The sequence below is a fragment of the Pristiophorus japonicus genome, chromosome 3, assembly GCF_044704955.1.
Source record: "Pristiophorus japonicus isolate sPriJap1 chromosome 3, sPriJap1.hap1, whole genome shotgun sequence".
NCBI classification, from domain to species: domain Eukaryota; kingdom Metazoa; phylum Chordata; class Chondrichthyes; family Pristiophoridae; genus Pristiophorus; species Pristiophorus japonicus.
The window spans coordinates 136,324,121-136,335,189 of record NC_091979.1 but is presented as its reverse complement, the minus strand read 5'-3'; the positions used below and the strand labels follow the sequence as shown (position 1 = coordinate 136,335,189).

At 45.5% G+C, this 11,069-nt stretch overlaps 1 protein-coding gene across 1 annotated transcript in view; it reads left to right on the top strand.

The window, feature by feature from the left end:
• Nucleotides 1–3,936: 3,936 nt before the first annotated feature.
• Nucleotides 3,937–11,069, top strand: part of LOC139258775 (carboxypeptidase inhibitor SmCI-like) — an 89,639-nt gene continuing 82,506 nt past the window's right edge. The window contains exon 1 of the mRNA XM_070874815.1: nucleotides 3,937–4,163. Within this exon, the coding sequence (XP_070730916.1) occupies nucleotides 4,091–4,163 (73 nt within the window). The 5' untranslated portion in view covers nucleotides 3,937–4,090. The remainder of the gene's footprint in view (nucleotides 4,164–11,069) is intronic.

The following is an 11,069-nucleotide window of genomic DNA, read 5'->3' as shown; positions in this document are numbered from 1 at the left end:
CAAGTTAGGTAAGAAGTTACCGAAGCAGTTGAGTAGACCCAGGAACGAATGCAGCCCCGTCACATTCTGTGGCTTGGGTGCATTTTTGATGGCCTTGGTTTTCGCGCCCATGGGGTATGATGCTGTCAGCAGCAATTTTCCTCCCCGGGAATTTGACTGGTGCCATGAAGATGCAATTTGAGCGTTTCAGTCTGAGTCCCACTTTGTCCAGACGATGTAGGATCTCTTCCAGGTTGTTCAGATGTTCCTTGGAGTCACGACCTGTGATCAGGATGTCACCTTGGAATACGACGGTTCTGAGAACGGACTTCAGTAGACTCTCCATGTCCCTCTGAAATATTGTTGCAGTCGAGCGAATTCCAAAAGGGCACCTGTAATAAATTAACAGTCCTTTATGCGTGTTACTGCACGTAAGTCTCTTCGACGTCGCGACCAGCTCCTGTGTCATGTAAGCTGATGTCAAGTCCAGTTTGGTGAACGACTTCCCCCTGGCTTGCATTGCAAACAAATCATCAGCCTTCGGTAACGGGTACTGATCCTGTTTCGAAACCCTGTTGATCGTAGCCTTGTAGTCTCGACAGATTCTGACTGTGCCATCACTTTTCAGCACAGGAACAATGGGGCTGGCCCATTCATTAAATTCAACCGATGATGTGATCCCTTCATGCTGGAGTCTATTCAGTTCGATTTCGACCTTCTCCCTCATCATATATGGAACTGCCCGAGCTTTATGATGGATGGGTCTTGCATCCGAGTCGACGTGGATCTGCACCTTGGCTCCCGTGAAGTTGCCAATGCCTGGTTCGAACAGCGAGGGGAACTTGCTCAGTAGTTGGGCACATGTATCTTTCTCCGACAACAACACCTGATGTTGTTCCAATCGCATCTGATTTTTTCAAGCCAGTTCCTGCCAAACAGCGTTGGGCCATTGCCTGGGACAATCCATAGCGGTAACTCGTGAACTGCACTGTCATGCGACACTTTAATTGTGGCACTGCCAATCACAGTTATGAGTTCTTTGTTGTACGTGCGCAACTTGGCATTGACTGGACTCAGCCTGGGTCTCACAGCCTTAGTATCCCACAGCTTGTTGAATGCCCTCTGGCTCATTATCGATTGACTCGCCCCCGTGTCCAGTTCCATCGATACCGGCACCCCATTAAATTTCACGTTGATTATCGGTTTGCTCTTAGTTAGGAACGAGTACAGTTCATACACCTCCTCCTCTGGTATCTCAAATTGCATATCTGGATCCGCGCTAGTCTGACCATCATCCTCCACATGGTGTGTCACAGCACGGTTGCTCATCTGCAGACATTTACGCTGGAGATGCCTCATTCTCAGACAGCCTTTGCAACTATATTGCTTAAATCGGCACTGCTGGTGCTGGTAATTTCCCCCACAACGCCAACATGGAGAAATCGGATGCAGTCCCACTGGCGGACTTTGGGCAGCCACAGGTTTTGCGTACGCAGTCGGGTAGGCCCTGCCATGCACCGCTCTGCCGAACGCTGAATCAATCATATTTACAGTACTTGCCGAATTTTGATTTTTCACTGATATCTGCTTTAGACTTCTATCCGTCGTCATGCATGACTGAGCGATCGTGATGGCCCTGTTCAAGTCCAACGTCTCCACCGCCAGTAGTTTACGCAGGATCACCACGTGGTTGATGCCAATTACAAAGAAGTCCCACAGCATGTCTGCCAACACAACCCCGAACTTGCACGGTCCCGCTAGACGTCTCAGGTCGGCAACGAATTTCGCCGCATTCTGGCCCTCTGAACGAACGTGCATGTAAAATCTGTATCTCGAGATATATTCAAAAAGGAGTTAGATGAGGTCCTTACTGCTAGGGGGATCAAGGGGTATGGCGAGAAAGCAGGAATGGGGTACTGAAGTTGAATGTTCAGCCATGAACTCATTGAATGGCGGTGCAGGCTAGAAGGGCCGAATGGCCTACTCCTGCACCTATTTTCTATGTTTCTATGTTTCTATGATGCCTTTGTCTGGCTTAAGGTGGTCCTGTACCAGTGTACACAATTCATCATACATCTTCTCTGTTGGACTCACAGGCAGGAGTAGATTCTTTATCAGACCATCAATTTTTGGAACACAAATCGTGAGGAACACCACCCGGTGCTGATCTGCGTTGCTGACCTCCTCCATTTTGTTGGCAACAAAGAACTGGCTCAAACAGCTCACAAAGTCTGCCCAATGTTCTCCTTCCACAAATCGCTCCAACAATCCAATTGTGCATGCAAAGGTTCTTGTTGCCTCGTTGCCAAATGTTGTGTATGCAATAACTGTTAGCCTGACCTTAGCTCTACTTTATTAAGGCCCAAAGTGACTAATATACAAAATGACTGGCCTTTTATACTTGAGCTGCACACTCGTGTATGCAGCGCAATGGCCTCCAACAGTGACGCCATCTAGTGGCTAGTGATCCTAAAAGTACATACATGACGCCGCCCTAAGTGGAGGAAGAGCATCTGTGAGGGCGCTGAGCACCTCAAGTCTCGTCGCCGAGAGCATGCAGAAAGCAAGCGCAGGCAGCGTGTGGCAAATCAGTCTTCCCATCCACCCTTTCCTTCAACCACTGTCTGTCCCACCTGTGACAGAGAATGTAATTCCCGCATTGGACTGTTCAGTCACCTAAGAACTCACCTTTAGAGTGGAAGCAAGTCTTCCTTGATTTCGAGGGACCGCCTATGATGATGAGTGACTCACACTTGCTCATGATCTGTATCTTTGGCAATAAATTTACAAATATCAAGACTAAGCCCATACATGCAAATGACAGAGATGGGCAGTTTAGTGCTGTGCAAAAATAAATTCACATGAAATGCATCCATGTCATTCATTAATCACAGGTCACACTTGCTCAGTGGTGAAGCACTCAAGGGCAACACTAAGGATATTTGAAAACTTCCATACCCAATGTATGGGGTGTTTGATAGTGTAGTTGACCACACTTGATCAGCTCCGCTGGGCAAACCACATCGTTCGCATGCCAGACATGAGGCACCCAGACCAGCGCTCTATTCAAAACTCCTTCACGGCAAGTGAGCCAAAGGTGGGCAGAGGAAACGTTACAAGGACACCCTCAAAGCCTCCTTCATAAAGTGCAACATCCCCACCGCCACCTGGGAGTCCCTGGCTAAAGACTGCCCTGAGTGGAGGAAGTGCATCTGGGAGGGCGCTGAGCACCTCAAGTCTCATCGCCGAGAGCATGCAGAAATCAAGCGCAGGCAGCGGAAAGAGCGTGCGGCAAACCTGTCCCACCCTCCTTTCCCTCAACGACTATCTGTCCCACCTGTGACAGGGACTGTGGTTCTCGTATTGGACTGTTCAACCACCTAAGGATTCATTTTTAAAGCGAAAGGAAGTCTTCCTCGATTCCGAGGAACTGCCAATGATGATGAGTCAAAAGAGGATCACAGTTCAAGTCTACAGCAGTCATTTAAATAAAAATGTAGCAATCCATATCCCTTCCCCCATACCGCTGATACTTTTACCATCAGAAGTTGATGCTCATGTCACATATCCAAATAATCTATTTTGGAGGAATTCAAAACCTATTCAAAACAGAAATCTCCTTGTCAGTTTAGTTGATATATTTGCACTAGCATGGATGTTGCATAATTTCAAAAATCCTTTCGAGTGCAGCTGTATCCAAATGCTAAGCAAGAAAAACATGTTGCGTGTGTGGTGATTTCTCAAGAAAAATTACTGCTATTACGGAAACTTTCACACTTCATTTGAGCTGTTCTTTGTCGACCAGTAATAACGTACACGAACCGATGACATGTCTTGGTGTCACCTTCGCCTGTAATGATTACTGTATGTATCACAGGATGTGATAACTTTCTGGCTTTTGTTTGGACACAGAAGGGGCAGGAGTCCTGCTTCACAGTGTGGAGTCATCCAGCAGCCGGAAGTAGGTGGGACCTTACTTCAGAAAACTTCGAGAGCAAGAACCGAACAAGAGAAGCGCAGATCGGCGCCGACTTCCAGCAATCTCGGCCATCCTGAGTGATAGCGAGGTGATAGCGACCATCCCCACCGCAGCCCCATTCTCAACTCCATCATGTTCTTCAGTCTGCTGACAGTGACTGCGCTCCTACTCGTTGTGGACTGCGGCGCGACTGTCCGTGCACCAGGTAAGGACTGTGTGGGGAAATCGTTGCTGACTTTGGATCCTCGTTGCGATCAAACTTGCGCAGCGAATCAGTATGAGTGGGTCACTGATCGCGCGAAGTGTTCTGAAATATGTAAAGCCTTTGGCCAGGAATTTTGGGTGGAACGCTGTTGGACGTGCTTTAACAGTGAACTCCCTAAGGCAGTGCTGATGGAAGTACGGTCTGCAAGCACACAAGGAGAAAAGTTAGAGCAGTAGGACACTGGTGCACGTACTGTGCAGCCGGAAAAAAATCAACTCCAAGTAAAGATCTCAAGAGCCGGCTTTCCCACTGTCCCATACTTTTAACCGAGCATAACACAGAACGGCAAGAAAAAGGCAGCGGGTTACAAGTTACCACAATCCATCATCTTTGGGTTTTTTGAAATATAATAACAGTATAGTGGACTAACCAACACACGCTGGTGCAATACTTTACACTTAGAATTCAATTGTATAGTTATTATTACAAGGTTTTCAAAGTTAATTTCACTGTCCATGTGAGCTATATTTGACATGTGCGAAATAAAAAGAAAAGGGAAGATTTGCATTTATATAGCGCCTTTCAAGACTTCGGGACGACCCAAAGCGCTTTATAGCCAATGAAGTAGTTGTAATGTAGGAAATAGTAGTTAATACTTTTCATCAGTATAGTGCTCCAGAAATATCTGAACAAACTGCTGATGGCTCCTTTGGTAATTGTCACAGTTTTTGGCCTGTTCTCATTAAAACAATATTCCAAATAACTAAGATTTATTTAAATCTTTGTATTTTGTACTAATGTGCATATTTTGTGCTTTCTATATATTTTCAACCAGCATCATTTATTAATTTAATTATTGAACTTACCCAATGAAGCATCTAAACACCAAATTTGGTGTGTGGGGGGTATTTGGGGGTCGGGTATAGTTAATACTGAGGAAGACTCTAACAAAGTAAAAGACAATAACAAACCTGCAGAATGTGCATGTAAATGGAAAATTAATTTCAATATAGATAAGTGTGAGGTGGTGCAGAGAAGTAAGGGTGCTGCTTACTCCTTGAAAAATAAGTCTAAATATGGTAGAGGAGCAAAGGGATCTAGGGATAAAGGTACACATATCATTAAAAGGAGCAATACAAATGGAAACATAAGAACATACGAAATAGGAGCAGGAGTAGGCCACCTGGCCCCTCAAGCCTGCTCTGCCATTTAATAAGATCATGGTTGATGTGATCATTTGCTCGGCTCCACTTCCCTGCCCGCTCCCCACAACCCTTTACTCCCTTATCACTCAAAAGTCTGTCTATCTCTGCCTTAAATATATTCAATGACCCAGCCTCCATTGCCCTCTGGAGCAGAGAATGCCATAGATTTACAACCCTCTGAGAGAAGAAATTCCTCCTCATCTCAGTTTTAAATGGGTGGCCCCTTATACTGAGACAATGTCCCCTAGTTTTAGTTTCCCCCATGAGTGGAAATATCCTCTCTGCATCCACCTTGTCTAGCCCCCTCATTATTTTATATGTTTCAATAAGATCACCTCTCATTCTTCTGAACTCCAATGAGTATAGGCCCAACCTACTCAACCTACCTTCATAAGTCAGCCCCCTCATCTCCGGAATCAACCTAGTGAGCCTCCAATGCAAGTATATCCTTCCTTAAATACGGAGACCAAGACTGTATGCAGTACTCCAGGTATGGCCTCACCAATACCCTGTATAGTTGTAGCAGGACTTATCTGCTTTTATACTCTATCATCCTTGCAAAAAAAAGCCAACATTCCATTTGCCTTCCTGATTATTTACTGTACCTGCATACTCACTTTTTGTGTTTCATGCACAAGCACCCCCAGGTCCCTCTGTACTGCGGCACTTTGCAATGTTTCTCCATTTAAATTCTAATTTGCTTTTCCATTTTTTCTGCCAAAGTGGATAACCTCATATTTTCTCACATTATACTCAATCTGCCAAATTTTTGCCCACTCACTTAGCCTGTCGATATCCCTTTGCAGATTTTTTTGTCCTCACAATTTGCTTTCCCACTCATTTTTGTAACATCAACAAACTTGGCAACATTACACTTGGTCCCTTTTTCCAAGTCATTAAAATAGATTGTAAATAGTTGAGGCTCCAGCACTGATCCCTGTGGCACCCCACTAGTTCCTTTTCATAAAACCATGCTGAACCTGCTTAATTGAATTTTGCTTTTCCAAATGTCCCGCTACTACTTCCTTAATAATGTACTCCAGCATTTTCCCAAGACAAAGCACTAGGGTCCATTTCCAGAGGAATAGAATTCAAAAGCACAGAATTTATGTTAAACTTGTATAGAACTTTGGTTGGACCACACTTAGAGTACTGTGTTCAGTTCCAGTCTCCATATTATAAAAATGATATGGAGGTTCTGGAGAAGGTGCGAAAAACATTTACGAGGACGATAACAGAACTGAAAGTTTACAACTATCAGGAAAGACTGAACAAGCTGGTGCTCTTTTCTGTAGATAAGAGAAGGCTGAGAGGTAACCTGATAGAGGTCTTTGAAATTATGACGTGGTTTGATAGGGTAGATGTAGAGAAGTTGTTTCCACTTGTGGGGGGAGTTCAAAACTAGGGACCATAAATATAAGATTGTCACCATTAAGTCCAATAAGGAATTCAGGAGAAACTTCTTTACTCAGAGAATGGTTAGAATGTGGAACTTTCTACCTCATGGAGGAGTTGAGGCGACTAGTATAGATGCATTTAAGTGGAGGCTAGATAATTACATTACGGGGAAAGGAATAGAAGGAAATGATGATAGGGTTAGAAGAAGTAAGGTGGGAGGAGGCTCATGTGGAGCATTAAAACCGGTATCGACCTGTTGCGCCGAATGACTTGTTTTTGTGCTGTAAATACTATGGGGGAAAAATTCGGGTTGTTTGCACCTCCTGTTAGCGCCCCTAGGATTCTACCGAATTGCTAACTTCCCCAAGGTGCATGTACGCACATCGTCATGCGGGCACCTTTTCAGGACGCAGAGGTTTTTCGCAACCGAAAAGGATTTCACTCCCTGAAAGTCCAACTCATTGTCGACTACAAGCAGATAATTATCGCAGTGAATGCCAAATTTCCAGACAGCATCGATGAGGCTCACATCCTGCATGAGAGCGCCGTATCTGACATGTTTACCAGTCAGCCACAAGGTCAATACTGGATGCTTGGTGACAAACGATATGGCTTCGCCACCTGGCTGATGATCCCCCTGCATGACACCCACACCGAAGCCGAGAAACGATACAACGAGAGCCACAGAGCCACACGCAATGTGGTCCAGAAAACCATTGGTGTGCTTAAGCAGCGCATTAGATGCCTGGAGCACTCGGGAGGGGAGCTACAATACAACCCTGATTAGGTAGCTCAATTCGTGGTCGTGTGCTCCATGCTGCACAACTTGGCTATCAGGAGGGGGCAGGAATTGCATGAAGGGACTGACGGTCCACCTCAGGAGAGAGAGGAAGAGGAGGACGAGGAGGTGGACGCTGGACTCGGGCCAGATAATCTGGCTGACTGTGCAACCATACCCACGCCCCCCTCCAGACCACAGGAATGAGCCCGTGGTGGCTACATAGCTGCAAGACTCTTACGTCAGCAGCTCATAAATGAGCGCTTTGCCGGAAAGAATGTTGCTGTTATTGACAAAGCTGACACACTGCTGTGTGTGCAGCTCAGACATCAATGGTGGGCATCACCTTGGTGCCAGTTAAAGTTTAAGTTGATTCAAGTTAAGTTTAATTATACCCTTTCATGTTAAGGAACAGTGCAGCTATCTGAGACAATGCGCAACGAGGTTATGTTAAATAAGAAACATTTAATCCGACCATTTGTCTGAAATCATAAGTATAACTGTCAAAAACACCCCACAATATATTTTATAAAATTGACATCAATCAAATGGTCAACATTTCCAGCAACACAGAACACAAATGCAAACCAACAGGGTGGCTCTCTCCCCCCTCACACCATACCTCACAACAAATTTCATACACCGAGATGGAGATATAACGAAGCCATCACCTGCCGACATGTACCTCACTTTCCTTCTCCCCCCCTTCTCCCCACCTCTACCCCTTCCCCTCCTGACTCCACGCCGCCGGGCCGAGGAGCTCCTCAGGCGGTGCCTCATTGGGGGGGGATAAAGGCACGGATATGGGAGTGGGGGGACCCAAGGTGGGAACCTTCTCCGATCCAGTAGCAAGATGTTGCTTCGGTCTCGCATGTGTCGTTGGCAATAGGGTGCGGCACTTTGGGGTGCAGTGCCATGCTCCGGGACCACTGGGAGGCCTCTGTCACCTGTGTTCCTGGCTATCACCTCCAGGGCTCCGCCATCCCTTCCATGTTATATATCGGTGATGTCAATGATGACTGGTGGCCCCCCACCTGTTCGCCTCTGCTCGGCCCTATTCCTTGAAACCTTCTTCTGTAAAAGGTACCAACAGGATGACATGGCATGAGATCATTGCGTAATATCATTGCTAGGTACGGTCACAGAAACTGATACAACAGACAAGCAACAGATGTAATCATGATTATTATGATAATTATCATTCTTTATCTGAAGACGTACACTATGAACACAGGCTTTGAATACAACATTCCCGGGTAAAAGTGAAAGACCTCACATTTGATTTTAATCACTGCTGACACTTAGAAATCAAATTATATAAATATATAAGAACATGCAAATAAATGTTATACTTATTCTGGCGGATCCGACAAGGCCGTTCCATCTCTTGCGGCATTGGTTGCCCTCACGCACCTCGTTGGTCGCTGACGAGACCACCTCTGCTATCTCAGCCCATATCTTCTGGTAGGCCTTTGGGGTGAGCTTCCCACGTCCTCCCTGTGTCAAATCACCCCAGTGTGTCTTGACCTCCGGCATAAGGGAGGCATTTGCCTCATCCGAGAACCTCCTCGCTCACGTCATCCAATTCCTCTCCCACTGTATCACTGCTCTCGCCAGCATCAGTCTCCACAGCGTGCTGTGTCACCTAATCCACTCCCTCCACTATAGGCACCAAATTAGAGAAAATATCTGGCTGGTAACAGCTAACTTTTTTCTCACAATTTTGTATTAAGGTTGTAATTCTCCCTCCTACCTCCCAAAGCAGCCAAACAAGCACCCACACACGCCTTCATTTCTTCTCTGCTCCCTCTCGCTGTCTCCTCTTCTGCGCATGAAATGATGACTCCCTGACCTCCTGAAACAAGGGAAACGAGCGTTGCCATGCCGTTGCTAAGGACGGTGACACTTTACAGCAGAAGGTCAGAGAGATTTAACGCTAACGCCCATTTCAGATCGCTTGTGGTAATGCCCATTTTATAATATGGAAACTAGGGGGTTTGAAAATGGCCAATAATCCAGTGATCTGAAAACCCATATTTACCGCCCACACCGGAAATAATGCCCATTTTTGGATGATCTGCACAAAAGTGGAAAGTCTAGCCTATAGTATTCAGCTGTCGGTATATGACATAAGAAACATAGAAACATAGAAAATAGGTGCAGGAGTAGGCCATTTGGCCCTTCGAGCCTGCACCACCATTCAATAAGATCATGGCTGCATAAGCTTGCCTTTTTTTCTTTATCCTCCCCTGAAAGTACCTAGACATCCAGGGGACTCTAGAATTGTTATTACTACCCTTTTTCTTTAAGGGCACATGTTTAGCCTGAGCCTTCTGGATCTCCTCCTTGAATGTCTCCGACACTGATTTACCCACAAGTAGCTGTTTCCAGCCCAATGTGGCCAAATCACTCCTCAACTTAGTAAAGTTACCTTTTCCCCAATTTGGGACTTTTATTCTCGGTCTATCCTTGTCCTTATCCATAACTAACTGGAATCTGACTGAATAATGGTCATTGGCACACAAGTGCTCTCCCATTAATACCCCTTCCACCTGCCCAGCTTCATTCCCCAAAACTAAATCCAAAACCGCCCCCTCTCATGTTGAGCTTGTTACATACTGACTAAAAAAGTTCTCTTGAATGCATTTTAAGAATTCTGCACCCTCTATACCCTTCACACTATATTTGTTCCAATCAATATTAGGATAGTTAAAATCCCCTACTATTACTGCCCTATGGCTTTTGGACTTCACAGCAATTTGCCTACATATTTGCTCCTCTATCTTCCTCCCAATGTTTGGAGGTCTATAATACATGCCCAGCAGTGTGATTGCCCCTTTTTTATTTTTCAATTCAACCCATATGGCCTCATTTGATGACCCCTCTAACATATCATCCCTCCTCACCGCTGTAATAGTTTCTTTAATCAATACCGCAAACTCCAGTCCATTTTTAACCCCCTCCCCTGTCTAAAAATCCTGTAACCAAGAATATTGAATTGCCAAACCTGCCCCTCTTTCAGCCATGTCTCGGTAATGGCTATAATGTCATACTCCCAAGTGATTACCTGTGCTCTTAGCTCATCCGCCTTATTCGCTATACTCCTTACATTAAAGTATATACCATTTAGCACAGGAAGACTATCTTGATTACTACTTACTGACCCTTGTTTCCTCTGTCTTACAGATTCGCTTTCTAAATTCTTGCTATTCAGTTTCAGCTTTACTTCCTTCCCCATTGAATTTGTTCTCAGGTTTCCATCCCACTGTCAAGCTAGTTTAAACTCTCCCCAACAGTTCGAGCAAAACTCCCCACGAGGATATTGGTCCCAGCGCTGTTGAGGTGCAACCCGTCCGGTTTGTACAAGTCCCATCTCCCCCAGAAGCGGTCCCAATGCCTCAGGAATTTAAAGCCCTCCCTCCTACACCAACTCTCCAGCCATGCGTTCATCCTTTCTATCCTTCTATTCTTGTATTCATTTGCACGTGGCATCGGTAGTTACCCGGAGATTACTAACTTTAAGGT